Source organism: Equus quagga, chromosome 11 (assembly GCF_021613505.1).
Source record: "Equus quagga isolate Etosha38 chromosome 11, UCLA_HA_Equagga_1.0, whole genome shotgun sequence".
NCBI classification, from domain to species: Eukaryota; Metazoa; Chordata; class Mammalia; order Perissodactyla; family Equidae; genus Equus; species Equus quagga.
Window position 1 is genome coordinate 76,557,069 of NC_060277.1, and position 20,238 is coordinate 76,577,306.

Sequence of the window (20,238 nt, forward strand, 5' to 3'; positions counted from 1 at the left end):
CTGACTCCCCCGAGTGAGAGTATTTGTTGAAGCAGTCCCTTAGAAGATCTGTCCACCAGTTCTTGGCCTCTTCCCACCCTATTATACAGGAGTAAATAAAAGAATAAGATCTCGGGGGCCGGCCCTGTGGCCGAGAGGTTAAGATTGCACGTTCCGCTTCGGCTGCTCGGGGTTTGCCGGTTCAGATCCTGGACGCAGACCTACACACCACTCATCAAGCCATGCTGTGGCGGCATCCCACATAGAAGAACTAGAATGACTTACAATTAGGACGTAGAACTACGTTCTGGGACTTTGGGGAGAGAAAAAAAAAAAGGAAGATTGGCAACAGATGTTAGGTCAGGGCCAATCTTGCTCACAAAAAGAAAAAAAGAAAAGAATAGAATCTCATTCAAATGGTGCAGCTATAAAGCAGAACAGTTCATCTGATTCTGACCATATTCCTCAGATGTGCCAGGTGAAAGCAGTCTCTCACACCCCATCCTACAGAGGGTGTCGAAATAGTGGGCTCCTGTTTTCTCAGAGGCAGCAGAATAAAGCTTTTGAAGACGTCATCTGTGGTCTCTCTTGAGGACAATCAAGGTTGAAACTTTTTCCAGTAGGGATTTTTTTTTTTACATTTAATTAGGAAAACATTCAAATAGAAACAAAAGTAAAGCAAATAGTATAAGGAACCCTCATGTACCCATCACCCAGCTTCAACGATTATCAACACGGCCAATCTTGTTTCATCTGTTCCCCCACCCACTCTGAAATTATTTTGAACAAATCCCTGAAAGCTCATCATTTCATCTGAAAATATTTCAGTGCGTACCTCTAAAATATAGGGAATCTTTAAAAAATAACTGCAATACCATCTTCACACTTTAAAAAAATGAATAATTTCTTTTATTTTTTTTTTTAAGGAAGATTGCCCTGAGCTAACATCTACCACCAATCCTCCTCTTTTTGCTGAGGAAGACTGGCCCTCAGCTAACATCCGTGCCCATCTTCCTCTACTGTATATGTGGGATGCCTGCCACAGCATGGCTTGATGGGCAGTGCATAGGTCCACACCCGGGATCCGAACCAGCGAACCCTGGGCCGCCGAAGTGGAATGTGCAAACTTAACCACTGCACCACCAGGCTGGCCCCTATGAACAATTTCTTAAGATGAAATATATAATGTTCAGAATCCCCCAATTGCCTAAACAAAATTTTTTTTCACTTTGTTTAAATCAGGATCCAAAAAAAGGTTCATCTCTTCCCCTGTCTCCTTTGTAATTTATTGCTGCAGAAACCAGGTCATTTGTCCTGTAGAGCTTCCCATGGTCTGGATTTTGTGATCACCTCCTTGTGGTGGGTTCAGCATGTTCCTTTGCAAGGTTATTTATTTGTTATCTACCAGTTTCTTGTAAATTGGTGGTTAGATCTAGAGACTTGGTCAGACTCAGGTTCAGTTTTGTGGCAGAAATCCTTCCTAGGTGGTGCTGTGCGTTTCCATCAGAGACAGGGAGAGTCTGGTTCCTTTCTGTGAGGTTAGCAGCTTAGAATCATTGCTGAGACCCCATTGACAGATGCCTAATGAATTTTAAGGAATGCATGTGGCTGCAATGGCTGTCTCTGAGTAGTACATTCAGAAAAGCATTTCCTGGAAAATGTGTTGTTTGTTTGTTATTTCCCAGTCATGGGGACAGCCCTGGAAGTCTGCCCTGCTGGCTGCACTGTGGGCTAATCCAGGGCATTTCAGGGAAGCCACCCGCCCTGGGCTTGGCGTGTCTTGGTCAGCTCTGCGGGGTGTTATGGCTGTTCCTTCCCACCAGAGGACACTGTGGCTCCAGGACTTCACGTGGTTCCCAGCCAGTCTTGCAGCTTCAAGGCCTCTCAGAAGGCCAAGCCTTTGGTGTGCATTTATTAGGCACCAACTATGTGCCTCTCATGGCAAGAGGAGAGATGAAAGAGATCAAACACAAAGTCCTGTGGTGGTGTTTTCCAAGGTAGTTTCTTTGTATTTTCCTTTAAAAATAAACAAACAGAGGTACTTCTCCATCTGTGGGAAACCACTGTAGCCCCCACAGGGTGGCTGTCTCCTGCTGTAAACTGCAAATTTGGTGACTTGGTGTTGGATTGTTTTAAAAAACAACTGCAATATATGTGGTTTTTGGAATGTGAATGTATCCAAGAAAGATGCCAAAGTGTATTCATCTCCGAAATAATTTATTCATTTATTCAACACCACATATTGACTATCCAGGGGTAAAAGGGAGGGGAACTGAGGCTTACTGAGAGCTGCTCTGTCCCATCCTTTTTACTGACATCCTAGCAAGATGTGTCATATTAGCCTTGTTTAAATCCCAGGAAAGTGAGTCTTACTGAGCCTGAGTGAACCAACTGGCTGAAGGCTATCCTGCCAAATGCAAGTCAAGGTCTGTATGAATAAATTTGTGTGTTTTCCAGTAAACCCCTAGATACCATGCTGTCAGCGTAGTACTCAGAGATAGTGACGTGATTACAAAGGCATCCTGTCCTTGTGGAGGTCATGATATAACACAGAAGGTACAACAAACGGACAAATGATTACAGGTCCCCTAATACGTGGGCACCCTTGTGACACACAGCCTGCTGCTGCTGCTGTGATGCTGGCCTTCTGCAGGGGGGAGGCCACCGACCACTAGTGAGACAGCATCCTGGGGCTCTGCAGGAGTGATGCTTTGTGTTGACTGCCCACTTGCCCTCACCTCATCTCCCCCATGACCAAGGTTTTTGGGGGCATCTGCGTGATTGATGTATGACCACTAATCTATCTGGAGTACTTGCAAAGCCATGGCAGATGTAGCCCCTACTGTTCACAGTCTGTAGTTTCATGGAGGAAGACAAAGGCAGATACACATGTTGTTAGGGAAAAGCAATGAGATCTTGAAGATTCTGTGCTAATGTAGCAAATAATTTCAAATGCCTTTCCAGTTATTCATATTTTCAAACCCACTTACCCCCTCCCAGCCTTGTCCCTATGGCCTCATAGTTCAGCCCCGGCAGCACGACTGAACTCACAGCACGACCTGTGTAATTGACTGAATGCGGTCAGTTACATGAAGGAGAGAGAATGACAGCTGGCAGTTGGGAGAATGGGTGAACTGGCTTCAGCTAGGAAAGAAGATAGAGGTGGCGGGTGTCTAAAGAAGCAGGGCTTGGAGTGTTCGGAGAGACCCAATCCTGAACGCCACTGCAACCTCAGGCAAACACAGCTTCAAGGTTCTGGGAAGAGAGGACTAGCGTGGGTGTGATTCAAGCCACCACCCTCCTCCAAACGAGCCCGAGGATAATGAATGAGCCATCAGCTAGCGCCTTTGCTCTCCAATGAAAGGACCTCCCCCTGCAGACAGTCCCTCTGCAAATACAGTCATGCCCCAGGAACCATCTGGCAAATGTGCCTGTTCCTTCAGCATTTCTGGTAATTCCCTGACTTGCAGCCCCTTTTTCTTGGATATAAATTGTTGCAGCAAGCCAAGCAGGCAGAATGCTTACCGGCGCTTCACAGGCTTTCCCTGAGCCTGGTTAACCCCGTGGCTTGCAGCCTATGAGGCTGCTCCCAGCTAATGGATGCCTCGGATGCCTGTGTTTCTCCTCTCTGCTGTTCTTGTGTGTTTTGGAGTATGCCGAGGCAGCTTGTGAGCTGCAGACCAGAGCTGCAGCAAACCAGATTGAGAGGCCAGGGGGAAAAGCGCATTTCCGTTGCAGGACGTCCTTCACGGAGAAGGGACAGGTTAACTCCATCTCTCTGCAGAGGACTTGGACAGCTCCCCGAGGAGCCACAACAGGCTGCCACAGCTGTAGGACAGATCACGTGCTCTGGCTGTGCACGGGAGGATGCCCAGCAAACCCAGATTGCCCACGCCAGCCACTGGGCCCCATTTTGCACAGAGCCACGTTCCTCCTCTAACCCAGCCTGATGGTGTGCAAAGCTGGAGAATTGTGGATCACCTTGGGGTCACTTGAGCCAGCCCCCTATTTCCAACCTGCTTCACTGATTCTAGTTCAGAGGAGGCAGGAGATAGAAGGGAAGACTCTCATTAGTCTCCCATCTCCTTGGTGATGTGCTTCATGGACTGGGAGGCCAAGCTGAGCTATCAACCATAAGCCCTCTCACCCCTATCCAAGGAGTACTGGATTGTTCCAAAGGAGTGGGAGAGGAAGCAATCAATGCAAAGACTCCCAGAGTGTCACCATCACCCTAACAACCAGCGGGCAGTTTCTATGCAGATTCACACCTTCCTGCCTTAGAACATGCAGTTCTGTCTGTCTTGAATGCATCAAGCCTCATCTGCCTGGCGAATTCCTACTTTGTCTTTTAAGATTCAGCTCCAATATCACCCACTTGGACCCTCTTTCCTCATACAAGGAAGATAAAATGTAGGTAATATAATGCAAGGTCAAAAGAAGAAAGGGATTCAGAGGAAGGGGTGGTCCGTTTGGGTTGGGGAGTGAGGGAGGGCTTCCGGTAGGAGGAAACGTTCATCAGAGAGATGTGCACGGCTGACCAGGCTGTTTACTGAGGAGGCAGGACCTACGTATAGCAGAACCTCAGGTCACACAGAGTGACCACCACATGCTTTGCACGCTTCTCTACTCAGTACCTATCACATTGTACCTGCAGTGTTTTTTAGCATGTCTTCTCCACCTGTCTTAGATAGAGCTCATTGAGGGCAGAGACTACGTCTCATTCATCTCGTCTCTGGAGGCTCAATCTGTAAAGATGTTTGCCGGCAGTGTTTTGGAAGGGAAAATCAGAGATGGCGGGATTTAGATATGGATTCTCCTACTGAAATCTCCTGGTCCCACCCACTTGTTTCACAAAAGACAAAATCAAGGTAAGGAAACCCTGCCTTCCCCAGGGTCACAGGGCTAAATGGTGACAGAGCTGGGATAACAACCCAGGTCTTCTGACTCCCGGGCCTGCTGGCAAGTACGCTCACATCCTGATCTCTATTTCCCCGGTCCAGCCTGGGTGGAAGGGCTGATGGGAAATGAACAGGCTTCTGGGCCAGCGGCAAGAGGAAGTAGGGTTGAGTGATGCCAGCTGAATTTAAGAGCTGGAAGAGATGTCAGAGGCCATCTAGTCTGAACTCTCCATTTACAGATGAGAAAACGGAGCCCCACAGGGTTGAGGTGCTTTGCCCAAGGTTACACAGCAAGCTGGTGGCAGAACTAGGACTAGAATGTAGGCCTCCTAATTCCCAGGAAAGCTGAGAGTTACACTCCCACCCCAGAAACATGACTGCCAAGCCCTCCTGACCAGCTGCTAGCCGAGGGGTAGGTCCCTGGAGTCCCTGACTCTTACAGGCTTTCCTCTCCCTCTCGTGGTGGCACAGCATTTAAGTAGGGTGCATTCTGCATAAATAATAAAGAATGCTTCCCTTCCAGGGAGGGCGGCTGCGTCTGGGCGGGCAGTGTGGCAGATGGTATTTACAGTGTGCACTGAGCAGTTCTCACATAGCCTCACTTGCGCCGTGCGGCTGAGAGATGGAGGAAGCAGGTTTGAGTGCCCATCGTCTCACTCCTCTGCCTGGTGTTTCCAGGCAGCTGCGGCTGCTGTGGCCGCCGCTGCCGCATTTCTCTTCACGGCTGTCTCCCCAGCACTGTTGCCTCTTTCCGTGCTGGATATGGAGCTCCAGGATGTTTTGCTGTTGCCGCTGCTGCTGCTACATCCTCATCATCAGAAAGCCTGCCTCGTGGACCCCAAGGCATTCTTCACGGGAACTCCTCATGGGAGACGGTGCCGGATTAATTGACATTCTTCCCCAACGGAGGCTGAGGAAGTCCTAGGGGGCCACACACTGGGCAGACTTCCCAGGAATTCTGACCTCTGGGAGGCCTTCCTTAGGCCTGAAGAAGTATAAATAGCACAGGTTCATTCATTAAGCAAATACTGTTTGTGAACCTTCGATGTGCCAGGAATTGTTCTAGGAGTCAAGGTATTGCTATGGGCAAACAAACCAAGTCCCTGCCCTCCATGAACGTACACTCTAGTGGAAAGGTCTACCATGGGCCTCGTGGCACATGGCCCCTGGCCCTCCCAGAATGTACATTTCTTCCACTCTGCTCTTGCGAACACCCTCATGCCTGGTGCAGTGTGGTGGTGAACAAGAGCAAACCTTTCTCCCTCCTTTGGGGACACTGATTGCACCGTACCATAAGAGGAACAAAGCTGATAAACATACCAATGGCTTTTGCTCTAAAGCCAGAGACATCCCCAAAGTTTCTGAGCCATACAGCAGCCTGTAGCTACACAAGCCCCACTTGGGCACTCCGCTTTAGCCCCACCCAGCTGTCCTGGGAGAAAGTCACTGCAGACAGTGGTCCGGGCCAAGGCATTTAACACATCGGGAGCTTTTGTCTTTCCTTCTTGAAATAAGAAATGTGGTGAGAGGAGTGTAAAATCAAACCTCCTCTGGGCTCAGGGATGTTAGGATCCCCCCTTGTAAAATGGAGGCAGTTGTACTTGTCCTGCTCACCTCAAAAAGGCCGGCTTTTTGAGGATGAAATGAAATGATAAATATGGAAGTGTTTTCTAATAAAGGCAGCAGGCATATAATTGTATTTTTATTACGCAGAAGAATCTTTTCTCCATAACATAAACTTGTTTCTTGTTGGGGGTTGAGAGTAATAACTATGTAATTAGACTTTGTGTCATATCAAGAGACATGCTCTGTTTTTCATTAAACAGACATTTGTTCAGCTCCTACCGTGTGCAATGTTGTGTATTGTGATGGTCGCAAAATCGAATAAGCCACAGCCTCTCCTTCAAGGAATATACGTTCTCATACAAGGAAGATAAAATGTAGGTAATATAATGCAAGGTCAAAAGAAGAAAGGGATTCAGAGGAAGGGGTGGTCCGTTTGGGTTGGGGAGTGAGGGAGGGCTTCCGGTAGGAGGAAACGTTCATCAGAGAGATGTGCACGGCTGACCAGGCTGTTTACTGAGGAGGCAGGACCTACGTATAGCAGAACCTCAGGTCACACAGAGTGTTGGAGGCCCAAAGAGAATCCAGAAACGGGAGCCTGGGGACCAGCCAAGCCCCAAGGAGATGGCAGAGAGGGAAGATGAGACCTGGCAAAGCAGCTGGTAGTTTCCCTGAATATGTGATTGGCTAAATCTTGGAACTGGAAAGTTTCCTCTCTTCTTTTCTGAGCTTCACTTTTGGGCACCCACGCCTCTCTTTGAAAGGGTTTGGTGTCTGTGAACCTAGACATCTTTCAGGAATGATTTAAGTTACTCGGAAAATTGGGGACCCTGGAGTGAGAAAGGAAGAGACGAAAGGAAAGGGGGGAAAAATTGGTTTGGCAGTCTTGTTCTGTTTGATCTGGAAGACAGCGGGCAATAATGGAAGAATGCTGGAGCTGGGGATGGAGGGGTTGGATTCCAAGTGGCAGTCTCCTCCCTGAGCTGCGTCCGCTGTTCGGACTTGCAGACTTCAAACACGACTAGGGGATTCCTGGAAGACAAAAGAATTCAGGGCCGGGCCTTGGATCTCAGTCAAAAATAACTCATGTCTTCATCTCAGGCAGGCAAACGGCTCCGGGCTGTTTGCAGGTTTCTCAGAAGACTGGAGCTCCTCGTGGGGAGAGGGGACGGTCAGGGTCAGTTTAGGTTTGCTTTAGGGAGAGAAAGGGCCTTGAAGGGTGTGGGACACATCAGAATGGGAAACTTGTTGAAAAAGAGGCCAAAGCAGGAGAGGTTCTGGAGGAAAAATCACCCCCGCTCACCCTCTGCTCTGTGCTGCCATTTGCTTTGAGTGGTAATTACAGCCCTTAATGTTTCTTCCCTGGCTTCTCATTAGCTCACGTTGTCTACAAACAAACTCCTCGGCTCCCCTCACTCCCCCTTCCCTCTCCCAGCGGCTCCTCCTGGCTTTCCTGGTTCATCAGTGGCAGCCCCATTGTTCCAGCCCCCCAGGTTCAGAACATCAGTTCTTTAAAAAACCTCCCTGTCTTGGTGGGTGCCTCTTAGAGACTCAGCCCCCCAGAAGCTCTTCTCTCTCCCTTCCTCCTTTAGCCCACTGGGCTGTAATTAGAGGATTATCTAATTTTCTCCCAGGAGGCCAGGGCCCGGGTCTTATTCCCTTTGTATTCTCAGCACCTCGGCCAGGGTCTGGCAAATAATGGACACTGGCAACATGTTAGCTGGATTGCACTCTTGAGCTGCTGCCAACCTAATCTTCCTAAAATGCTGCTCCAGCCCTCACTACTTCTTCATCGCCCGTTGAGCGAGGTCCACCCTCCTCAGACTGGCACTCAAGAACTTTTGTGACCTGGTTCTCACCCACCTGGCCATCCCCACTTTGTGCTCACCCAAGTAGTTGTTCCCCACACCGTCAGTGACTTTCCTATCTGTGTCTTTGCTGCAGTGGTTCCCTCCACCCAGAAACGCTTCCACACTTTCCACTCCACAGCTGTCCTGTCTTTCAAGGCTCATCTCAACAACGTGCTCCTGCACATCCCAACGGAGTTTGACTCTTTGGAATTTGAACTGCTCTCTCCCAGTCTCTTATCCTGTGCTGCGTTGATCTAGAGTGTCTTGTTAGGAACTTTCAAAGAGGTCATGGGTGTGGAGCACTTACAAAATGAAGAGCAGTGTATAAATGGCAAACAGCCCTTGCTTGCTGTCATCTCCCACTAGCCTCTGAGGGCAGGGCCCATGTGCAGTCACCCCAAGGCATCTACAGGTCCCTGGCCCATGGCAGCTGATCAGTGAAAGTGAGTAGGCACCATGCCCAGTCCCTCCTCTGTCCCCAAGATAGCACAGAATGTGCAGGTCCTCTGTCATCTTTGGTTGGAATGGGACAAAAGCTGTCAGAGAGGCTGGCCACTCCCATCCCTCAAAGGTTTCAGGCCTTGGGCCCCAGTTCCCATGTCCCACTGCCTGGGGAGTGGGTTGTACCCAGTTGCAGATTCCCCTGTGGGTAAGGGGTGGAAGGGGCTGGCTGGAAAGGCTGAGGCAACACTGAGGTGAGAATATGGCCTCAGGTTCACAGAGGATGTTGGATGTCACACCTCGTCTCCAAGTCCAGATGGCCGGTCTCCTTCCAGCAGGGGCTGGGGAAAGGGTAGCATTGTCCTGAAGGGAGGCTGCTGGTTAGAGGTCGGGAATTTTCCTAGGAGACTTTTGGAAACACCATGGCGAAGGGCGGTGAAATGTTCCTAAGACAGACAGAGGAACTAGATACCCTTCTGGATACTTCTCAGATGCTCCGCCTGCCCTTTATTCTAACTGCTGCTGCCCTCATGACCTCTTCTTTGGACAGCACCTCCCATCTCCCTATGCTCAGGCCAACCTCCCTCCTGTCTGTCTTCCACACTATAGCTGGAGGGCTCTAGTAAAATATTACTCTCCTGCTCACAATCCTTTGATAGCTCCCTATTTCTCTTACAGTAAAGTCCAAGGTCTTTTCTCATGAAACTCACAGCCTTTCAAACCGTCCCTCCAGGCTGGGGTCCTTACATTGAGCACATTGCTCTAATTTCCAGCCATGCCAAATTGCTTGTAGTTCCCCTCCCATACCTCCTGCTTCACAAGCCCAGCCTCTGCCCATGCTCTTCCTTCTGCCTAGAATGCCTCCCCTCCAGCTTTCCCACTTTGCCTGGTCTGGGGGGCATATCCTTTGGGAAGCCCTCTTAGACCCACAGGGACCCCCTCCTTTGGGTCTCTATACCCCCAGGGCTTCCTTGGCTGTCACTCCCAATTAAACACTTTTCTGGAGGACAGGGTCTGGATCTTAACTACCTCTGTATTCCCAGAGCTCAGTCACTGACACTTAGTAGGAGCTCAGTAAACGTTCAGGGAACTAAACTGAGCTGGCTGAGGTTCCTTCCACCTCAGGGGATCACAGAGCTGGATATGTTGATAAGAGCTGTCCTGGGAATGGAGAAAAGGCAGATTCCAAAGGGCAGCTGGGGTCAGAACACTGCCCAGGGCTCTGGGCATCTCTGCAGAGTGGCCATGCCTTCTTAGTCCTTCTCTTCCCTCTCCCCTGAAATCACCCACTTCCTGGCCCAGGTCTCCAGTCTCAAAGACCTAAGTCACACCCATGCTGCTCCTGCACATGCTATCAGCAGGTGGGGGGAGGCAGTGACACTGACCTGGGGGCCCCCTGCCACCGCTGGTACCTTGGGGCTTCTTTCCACAAAGGAGTCAGCCTCTCTTCTGTCCCCTGAAGGCTGTTTTCAAAATCACACCCTATGCCGACAGTTTTATTTACAAGGAAATCTTGGCAGGATCTTGACTTGTTAGTAGAGTAGGGATGGGGGGAGGGTGGTGAGAAACAAAAATAGTTGAAATGATCACACTTTCTGCAACCGAGATGAGAATTGGTGTCTGTAGCAAACTCACCTAATTAGAGTGGAGTTAATTTCCTTCTCTGTGTTTAAGGGGAGCAGTCATTGCCGGGTGAGATGGACACGGGTTGGATCCTGGGGCTGGGGTTATGTGTTTGCTTTACGGAGATGAGAGCATTAATTGCAACTTTCACTATCGGAAAAGAGCCTCGGTTTCTGAGAGGGGGAGAGAGGAGCCAAGGGCAGTGAGTGAGCGAGTGAGTGGCTGGTGGGAAGAGGAAGGAAGAGGACAGCCTTGGTGTGGACTGGGGACTGACTGTCAGACATCACCAGGAATGAGTCCCTGAGCCTCCTGGGACAGCCAGGCACCTGTCCCAGCCGGCCACTGGCACCGTTTACAGGCAGAGCCTCTGCTTGGGGAGACAGTTATCCCCTGGGAGGTCTTTCCTGCAGGGAACCAGTTCCAATTTTTTTCTTTAAAGATCCTCCATTCCTTTGCTCTAACTTCATTCCTATTAGCTTTAGTTTCTTCACCTCCTCTCTTCCAGCTGGGGTACTTCCCTGGGCTTCCCTTTGTCAACGTGGTCAAATGAAGCCAGGGCACCGTCATAAAGCTCTGCGTGTAGGGGGGGCAAGATTTAGGGTTTCAGACTCCCCTATCTGACTCCTCCCATCCCTAAATTACTGGGCCTACCTGCACCTCCCAGAATCTGAGACCGAGGTGAGGAGAGATGGAAGTGTGGTCGGGGGATCCCGTCCTCCCTGCATCCCGCCCCCAATTCGCTCCCAGTTAACCCCGACGTTGCCAACTTAGTGAAAAGCTCACCCCTGCCTCCTTCACATATCTGCTGCCTCCAAGTGACCGTTAACCCGGTAGGTCTCGGGAAGTGGGCACTGCACAACCCCCACCCGGTGCGGAGAGACAAACCCGGACCCAGGGTGGAGGCTGGTGGTGATGGGGCCAAGGACTGCGCAGCCCCATCCCGGCCACGGGCAGTGCAGCCACTTCCCCGCCAACCCCGCCGCAGCCCTCCCCCTCTCCCGGCCGCGCCGCTCTGACCGATTTGGCCCGGGTGGTGGCGCCCGGGGGTGGGGATGGGGGGGGGGGCGGAGGACGGCGGTCCCCGGGAGCAGCCCCGCCCCCGCCTGCGCGCCGCCCGCGAGGAGTCCGCGGGGAGGAGGAGACTCGGGCGCAGAGCGGGGGCCGCGGGAAGCGAGAAGGGAGCGCGGGGAGCCGCGGGGCCGGGGCCGGCCCAAGGGCGCCTCGCCTCGGAGCCGGGCGTGGGGACCTGGGCGGAGGCGGAGGCCGGCGGGGCCGGGAGCGCGGAGAAGTTTGGCGGCGGAGGGGCCAGGCGTCCCGCGGTCGCGAGGCGGCGGCGCAGGGGCCGGGGCCATGGGGGCGGGCGCGGGCGGCTGGGCTGGCCCGGAGGCGGCGCGGCGCGCACAGAGCCCCGCGAGCGGCGCGGACGCCGCGGCGCAAAGTTAGCCCGGCGCCCCGGGACGAGCCCTGTAGCCGCTGGCCGCCCCTGGACCCCGCCTCGGCATGGGCGAGCACCCCAGCCCGGGACCCGCAGTGGCCGCCTGCGCCGAGGCGGAGCGCATCGAGGAGCTGGAACCCGAGGCCGACGAGCGGCCGCCCGCGGCGCCGGAGGACGTGAGTGCTCCCTCCCCCGCCTGGGCAAACTTTCTGGGGGGCACTAGGAAGAGCTGCCCCCGTCTCCCCCTCGCGGGGCAACTTGGAGGTTTCAAGGTGACGCGGGAGCGCCCCGGATTGGCCGGGTCCCCGCGGACGGGAGGGGGCGGAGGGACTGGTCTCCCCCAAACGCGCGCGCCACCCCTTTCTCGGGCTCCCGCGGCTTCCCTGCGGGACGCAGCCCCGGCAGCTGCGCTGGGGGCCTGTCGGCCGCCGGAGCCCCCTCTCCGCGGCTGGTGCAGTGCCCGGGACACGGCGTTTTCCCGCAGAGGCGGCCGCGTCACAGCAGTGACTCCCCTCCCCACGCACTCGCGACCTGCGGGCTCTCTGAGCCCGGGGAAGGAGCGGGCGCCGCAGAGTCCCCGGAACCCGGCAGCGCAGACCGATCTGGCGACCCCCTTCTTCGCTCCTGGATTAGCTCCCGCCTAGCACCTGCCCTGTCGCGACACTGATTGAAATTCAAGCTGGCCCCTGTCCCTGAACCCTGCCGGAGGAGGGAGAGGAGTGCTGGGAGCGCTTTTACCCCCAGCAGGGGGCTCAGGAGTCCCAGACCGCGTCGGTGCCAGCAACGGTCCCCTGGGCGAGGATGGGGAGGGGCTGCCCCAGAGGGCTTCCCTGCCATCTGCTGCTCCAGTCTCCCTTCCTCTGGTCCAGGGAGCCATCGGTGGAGCGGGCACCGGGGAGTCCGGGGAACTGGAGTTTCTTATGCTTCTCCTTCCCGAGGTTAACCTGCAAATAGAGGTGAAAAACTGGGCAGACACTTTGCCCATCCTCTCTCAGGGTGGGGAGGTGGACGTGAAGCCAGGCCTCCCAACCTACCCAACCTAAGCCAGAAAGTCTGAATGTGCCCCCGGGGAGCTTAACATCTTCCCTGCCTGGCTCCCGTGGTTAAACCTGTCACTTGCTTCTGGCCCCAAGCCCTGGTAGAATCTCATGTACTCGCCACTTAGACTCAGGCTTGGAAGATACTGGGTGGGTTTCAGTGCATTCCGGAGCCCCCTCCTCCCAAACTGCAGGCAAACTGTTAGTGATTATGCAGGGGTGCGTTTCCCTGACTAGGGGTCGCCGGCCCCTAGCAGGTAGAGACGCTACAGCAGGTGTGATGGGATTGCACCTGGGCGTGCATTCCCAGACCCGGGAGTAGACGTGGACGTTAAGCTTTAGTTATTAGAAGTTATTCGTGGCCCTTAGACAGAGTCGGACGCCTTTATTTAGTAATTGTTGAGAATCACCCTTGTTCTGCTCTCCCCTCCGCCTGCCTGTCTCAGAAAGAGGGACACCCCTCGCTCCTCCGCACCTGAGTTCCCTCCCTTTGCCCAGTGCAGACTCAATTGGGGAGCTCTTCTCAGGTTTTCCCTGGTCTCTTGTGGCGGTTCCCTGAGCCTGGGCAGCAGCTGAGAGTCTAAGTCGGAAACATCAGGGGGCTGCAGAGGCCTTGGTGATAAGTGTTTCTTTCTTTCTCTCCTCTTCCTCCTCTCCTGCATGGCCTCCCTCTCTGCCAGCACTGGAAAGTCCTGTTTGATCAGGTATGTGAGCAGTTAAATGCAACCCCCCCCCCATCCTCCCATAATCAGTCGCCCTGCTTGCGTGGGCTTCCCCAGCTCTGCACTCCTGAGATGGTGACGTGGGGAGGGGGGTGTGGCTTAGTGCATCTCTGGGACTGAACACAGTGCTCTCCACGGCACTCCAGGTTTCAGGAGGAGGTGGAGGGCTCCCCTGAGAGATCCTTCCTTCCTTCCTCCTCCCAACTCTACTTCAGCAGAGCTGGGTTTATATCATGTAGAAATTGGACAATGTATATTGAAACCCTGGGATGTTCTCTATAAGCCAGGGGATTGCAGTGAGGCTGGGGAGGTGGGGGAAGGGCTTAGGTTAGCATCTCCTCTCCTCTCTGCCTCCACCATCAAAGGTCTATGGCCACCACTGAAGTCAAATCTCTGCCATCCTTGGCGGGTAACTCACAATATGGATTCTTTTTTTTTTAAAGATTTTATTTTTTCCTTTTTCTCCCCAATGCCCCCCGGTACATGGTTGTGTATTCTTCGTTGTGGGTTCTTCTAGTTGTGGCATGTGGGACGCTGCCTCAGCGTGGTCTGATGAGCAGTGCCATGTCCGCGCCCAGGATTCGAACCAACGAAACACTGGGCGGCCTGCAGCGGAGCGCGCGAACTTAACCACTCGGCCACGGGGCCAGCCCCACAATACGGACTCTTTTGAAAGCTGACTCTTCTTGAATTTTGCGGCAGGAATGAGGGAGTTATAGAAAATAGTACGTGATTGTTTGCAATGCCTAGAGCCCAGGTGTGGGGAGCGGAGATGAAAGTGCCAGGTTTAGAATGTGGAAGCGGACAATTGACCTTCAGCAAGGAAATGGTTCTGTTCTTTGCTTGGTACTAGTGTTGAGTGGCGGTGTGTATTTCCTTCTTCCTGCCGGTTCCAGTATGCGGAGGGAGTGGAGGCAAGAGATGTCTCAGGGCTGGGAATCAGAAAGCGTTGCAGTCCTGGGGTGAAAATGATTGTGCCCTGAAGTTTGTGCAACTTTAAGAGACCAGGCTGGTCGGACCAGAGGGAATGTGTTGGGTTGGAGAGGGACGTAAAGCTGAAAAAGTAGCTTGGATCAGATCATATACTGTTGTAGGCAGGAAAAACCTTGGAAAGTTTTTTAGCAGGTTTGTTACAGGATCCAAGCAATGCTTTGGGAAGATACTGTGTGATAGTGAGATGGATGGCAGGGATGAGAAAAACTAGCCGGGAGCCTACTGTGGTGAATGGACACAAGCACCTTGACTTGGAACGTGACAGGAAGAATGGAAAGGAAGAGGGACATGGCAATGGGAAAATTGGAAGATCTTTCTAGACCTGAATAGATGAAGTGAACCACATATATAACTTTGGGATTCTGAACCTAGGAGAAAAGGAAAAGTCAGGGTGGGGCTGGGGGGTTGGCAAAAATGACAACTTTGGTTTTAAACAAGTTCAATTTGAGGAGCCAGCTAAATGCAGATGCCCAAGTGGGACAGAAGACATGGAATTGCAGCTTGGAAGACTTGGCAGTCCTGGGATGGGAATTTAGGGTGTCATCCACGTTACCACAAGGCATGGCTATGGTTTGTGGAGCGTCCGCCGGCTCCTGTCCCGATGGGGTAGTGCATCTCTCCCTCGGCTCTCGGGTACCGCCCACTCTCCCTCTGGCTCCTAAGAGTACAGCAGCTGCTGGCCTGATGCCCTGAGGCAGGAGGGAGCCACCTGCTGCTACTGATACCACGACCAGCAAGCTGCCAGCCCCTCACACCTCCTGCCAGATTTAGAATCAGAACCTAGAACAAAGTGTATCAGTGTTTTTTTCTCTGTGTGTTTCTCATTTGATTAATTTCCTTTGCCAGTCCCTGTGTGTGTGTTTACATTTTAAAATGAACTGTTTGGGTGAATAGAAGAAAACTTTTAGTAGGAAGAATTTGGAACTGGAGGGAGCGGAGAGAATGTGTGGCACCTAATATTAGCGGGTGGTCTATGAAATCCAATTTCTCTTACTGCAGGGAGATCCTGCATGTCACAAAGAGCATCCCCCTGCTTCTGGGGAGGCCCACCCAGAAACCATTTCGGACAGACAAAATTAACTCTAGGAAAGAAACTCCCCAAACTTACTCTGGAGAAACAGTTTTTTCTCACGATAGGTTCTGCCTTACGTCTCCTCGCCAGCCTCAGGTGGCCTTAGAAACCCATTTCCGTCGTGTTTCTTCCTATCGGTGCTTTGCTTTTAAGGAGAGCTGCTTATGAGCAGGGCTTGACCTCTGGCAGATGTCCAGTCCCTCTACGTCCCTTCCCCCTCCTCTGTGCAGCCGTGCCTGCCTCATTCCCCTGATAGGGCTAAATGAAGAGTAGGTATGCAGCTTCACAAATGGAAGCACATCTTCAGAAAGACACCAGGTTGTTCAGAAAGCTGCAGTATCGCATCCTCCCTGCCTCTTCCCCTGGGCTTGCTTAAAGGTAGGGTTTGGTGATTGGTGAGCTTGGTGCACTTAGGAAGGAATGTTCTGCTGGGCGTTGCAGGCAGCCTCCTCACCATCTCATACAGCAATAGGCAGTCCTGACAGGTCAAACTGTGGTGAATGGGGTAGGATTCACATGGCACCTGTTGGAGTCCCTGCAAGCTGATGTGGCCCCGGAGTTCACCTTCCAGAGGTCAATAGAATGGGAGCCTGGCCCTGGTCAGTCCTCCTTGCCTCCTGGGGAACCAGTGATCACCTGGTTCCAAACTGGGATCTGCTGGGACCTTTCTCCAGGTGTTAGGGATGGAATGGAACCAGTCCCTCCGTGTTGTCTGGTTCTTCAGCATGTAGAGTACCTTTGACTCAGCATGTAGCTGATTGGACCCCAAGGCTAGAAACCATGACCTTGGCATTTTGGTCCTCCGTGGTCGCCCCTCAACTCAATGATCAAGAGGCCCTTTGTGGGAATTGGAGGTGAAGAAAACAGGTGACCCAAGTCTCTTGGAAGTTTCCCCAGCCCCACTGGCGTTCTGGGCATTTGTCTCATCTGCTCAAACAGAGGTGTTGCGTGCCATCCGTCCTTACCCCTCCCCGGTTCTTCCCCGTGGGTTCCAGAAGTTGCAGCAGCAGAACCCTGAAGATCTTCACTTCAGCCCCCACACGGCCCATGAATTTGGTTCCCATTTGAATTTCTGCTTGACGGAATTGTCTTTTCATATCCTTGGGATGTTAATGATTTTCCTAAATACTAGATTTTAGAGTTACCGTAAGTATTGATCTGTTGTGTATAATAGCATGGTAAAATGGCATTTTTCTATAGTTGAATCTGTTGGGCTTTTCCTTCATGATTCCATCTATTGCTTTGGGCCCAGTTTCCCTCCCTCTTCAGCTCTCATAAATATGAGCTTCTATTTCCTACTACTTTTTCTATGATTTTAAAAAATGTCACCTATCCCTTTACTCTATCAGGATCTTTTTCCTATCCGGTTATGCCAGCATCACTTATTAAGAAATCTTTTCTTTATACCTTGAGAAATTTTATCATGTGGTGAATTTTTGTATGTGGTTGTGTTTACTTTTGATTTCTGATCAGTTCCACTGATATTTATAGTTTTGACTAGGTAATGTACCCGTTAGTTATTGCTTTATATTTGTTCCTAGGTTTCCTACAGGCTTCCTCTTCTTCAGCTTATGCTTTGATAGACTCACTCTCAGTCCCTTCCTGAACTCCAGGAGGTGCCTTCAAGCACCCAGCATCACATAGCGGGTCAGTGGCAGATGTGGGGCTGGAGCCCTGAACCCATAAAGGGCTTCTGGGGTTGGAAAAATGCCTTCAAGATTGCAAATGTTTAATGAGCAAAAGGGTTTGGAGCAGAGTTCTGTTAAGTCAACAAAGAACAATTGCTTTCAAGATCAAACAAGCAAGAGGGAAAAGGAAGAATTGAAAGTAACACATGTTTCCTTATTTCCCTTCCCTCTGAAAGCATGCATTTCCCAGACCCCAAAACGAGACCCCAACTTTGCTAATCTCCCAGAAGGAAAGCAGACGCGCCTTGACTATCCCACCAAAATTATAAACGTGCGATGGCCGGAACACGGGGCTGCGTAGGTGGGCTGCTGGGGACAGAGCCCTGGCTCTAGAGTCAGATAGACCTGGCTTCAGGCCTTACTGACTTTGTGACTGGGGACAAGTGCCATTAGCTCTCTGAGCCTCAATTTCCTCATCTGTAAAATGGGGACGATCATCTTTAACTCCAGGGGCGACTAGGGGAGTTAAATGGAAGTGGAAACTCTCTTCACACCGTCTGATACCCAGAGGATGTTTGACAGCTGCTTCTTGACTGGGAACCAGAATTTGCTGGGAAGAAGCACAGGGCCACTCCCGAGATCCAGGCCCCACAGGGAAGGTGGCGGCCTTTCTAAACCAGCTCCTCCTCACTTGGGACTCCTGCAAAGAGAGCCACTTCTGAGCACAGAGGGTTTTTCTGCTTGCTCTCCCAATGTCTCCCCTGCCCAGCCCCCTTCCCTCCAGCCTGGGAGTCTTCCCTTGGCCTGACCCTGAAGCCCACCTCCTTTGAAATCCTTCTGCAAGCTGGCTTAGGGGTTCTGGTTGTTGAAAAGAGGTTCAGATGAGACTGCTGAATGCATTAGTAAGGAGCTGCAGAGATGACACTTGCCCAGGCACAGGCGTGTTGGTGGCAGTCCCCGGAACACACAGTTAACCGGCAGAGAGGGACTCCCAGAGAGGGACAAAGCCACAGGCTTGACTAGAGTCCTTGCTCGGGCTCTGCACCTCCAACTCTTTATCAAGTGGCCTGGACTCCAGGGCCCTTGAGCTGTGGACGGACTCCCCTCCACCACAAAGCCACCTTCTCTACCCTGCTCCTGCCCCACTGACCCCGTCAGTCATGCTGATTTAACCCCTTTGTCCCTGATCACTCACAGAAATGCCTTTAACAGCACTCGGGCAGTGGGACCATGGGATCTGAGATTGTGTGCTTCCTGGTTACCTCCCTGACACATAACAGCTTCGCACATGTTCCCGTGAATGACAGGGTGAACTGCAGCCCTGCACCTGTTGTCGTGGGTTCAAATGTTGTCCTCTCTAGGAGCACCCTCACCATGGAACTGCCTTGCTCCTGTCGGGCCCTCTCTGGTTGCTGTCCCCTCAAGGACCATGCATTACCAGAAGGTCAGTGGAAGCGTTTTGTCCAATCTGCTCATTTTGCAAATGAGCAAACAGAAGGCAGGACTTTGTGAGGTCACTTGGTGCGATAGTGTCAAAGCTGGGACTGGAGCCCAGCCCTGCTCCCTCTCTGACCTGTGTTCCTGCCACCAGCCCTCACAGACTTCCATTCACTTCCTTGGTGCCCTGAGTGACTAAGGCAGTGGTGAGGACACACATCTGGCTCGAGTCCCAGTCTCCTCCCAACTGTGTGGCAATGGGCAAGCCAGGTAACCTCTGCAGGCCTCAATTTTCTCATCTGTAAGCTGCCTCCCATGATACCTTCTCCTCCGGGTTGATGTGACACCTATAAGATAGTGTGTGTGTGTAGTGAGCACCTGATAAATATGGTGGCTGTTACCATGTTACTGGAATTTAAAGACATTAACAGTTTTCAAAATAACCTCTGACATGTAATAGTTCCAGGTCTTGAATCAAAGTGTCCAGGTCTGCAGTCTGGGGTTCCTTCCACCCTATCAAGCTGACTTCTTTAGGATAGGAGCTAGAAAACTACATTCCCCCTGAACTTTCTGCAGAGGAAAGAGAGAAGTTTCTGGACAAAGGCTGCCTGAAGGAGTGTTCATGCCCAGGGCTTCCCCTCTGCTCACTGGCTTGTCTGCCTGCATGGCAGAGGGTGAAGGGTGAGGCAAGGCATTGACCACCAGGTGGCCAGAGCCCAGAGCCGGCCTCCTCTGCCTGCTGGGCCTCTAGTCAGTGGTCAACAGTGAGATTAGGCCCAGGGCACTATCCTGTGTTATGGAAATGAGTCAATGTGGATCTTAAGTTGTGAACAACTAGGGGTAGCCACTGACATTGTCCCAGCTTTTTTGAAGCAAGGTACTGTTTGAGTCGGAAAATATTTCTTTGAGAGAGCAAACATTGAGTGTCTGCTGCATGCACATACCTCTCTTGTCTTGATCTCTCTATAGCCCTGTGAGGTGAGTGGTGCTGTCCCCTCTTTACAGGGTAGGAAACTGAGGCCCAAGGGGTTGGGGCTTGCCCAAAGACACAGAGCAAATGAGGACCCTCTGCAGAGCAGGTTGTGTGTGTTTGTGCACAAGGCTTCTGGGTGGCCTCTGAGATGGGGCAGAGGGCCACAGGAGGTGAGGGGTTTGGTGACCCTTTGTCCTGCCCCCGCTGCTCCTGATCGGAGGTCTGCATCCCATTCCCCTCCTCCTCAGCTCTCTCAGTGCTCTCTCTTTTCTGGGGAACCAGAGGTACCCTTTGGTGGCTTCCAGGAGAAGCAGCAGGAGGAAATGGGTTTATGCTGAAGGGGGAGAGCTGCGGCAGATGCAAGACCCCCCTCCCTGCTCGGACCCACTGCCACCTCTCCCTGCCTGCAGCTCGCCCAGGACTCCTGGCTTTATGGCTATGACTCGGCTGCAGTCCCCAGTCCCCAGGCAGACGTGACGGCTGGGCCTGGATGAGTCAGCACGGGCATTATGTCAGCTGCTGGGGACCCAAGAGGCCTGCCTCTGAGTCACAGCCCCCAGCTTCCCCCAGAGTCTGTGCACCTCCAA

At 52.3% G+C, this 20,238-nt stretch overlaps 1 protein-coding gene and 1 long non-coding RNA gene across 5 annotated transcripts in view; both read left to right on the forward strand.

Annotated features, from left to right (window-relative positions):
* The first annotated feature begins 1,163 nt into the window (after nt 1–1,163).
* On the forward strand, nt 1,164–6,682 carry LOC124246527 (uncharacterized). The gene is made up of 3 exons (XR_006890525.1): nt 1,164–2,405; nt 2,980–4,389; nt 4,667–6,682. It is a non-coding gene; the product is annotated as an uncharacterized LOC124246527 (long non-coding RNA).
* Nucleotides 6,683–11,519: 4,837 nt separating this feature from the next.
* Nucleotides 11,520–20,238, forward strand: part of RHBDL3 (rhomboid like 3) — a 44,835-nt gene continuing 36,116 nt past the window's right edge. For 2 of the 4 annotated variants that reach the window (XR_006890770.1, XM_046676989.1), the window contains exons 1-3: nt 11,520–11,965; nt 12,659–12,745; nt 13,507–13,530. Coding sequence is in view for 3 of the 4 variants with exons in the window: in XM_046676989.1 (XP_046532945.1) it covers nt 11,855–11,965; nt 12,659–12,745; nt 13,507–13,530 (222 nt within the window). In the remaining variant the exon portion in view is untranslated. The remainder of the gene's footprint in view (nt 11,966–12,658; nt 12,746–13,506; nt 13,531–20,238) is intronic. The other 2 variants (XM_046676990.1, XM_046676991.1) reach the window with 2 other exon arrangements.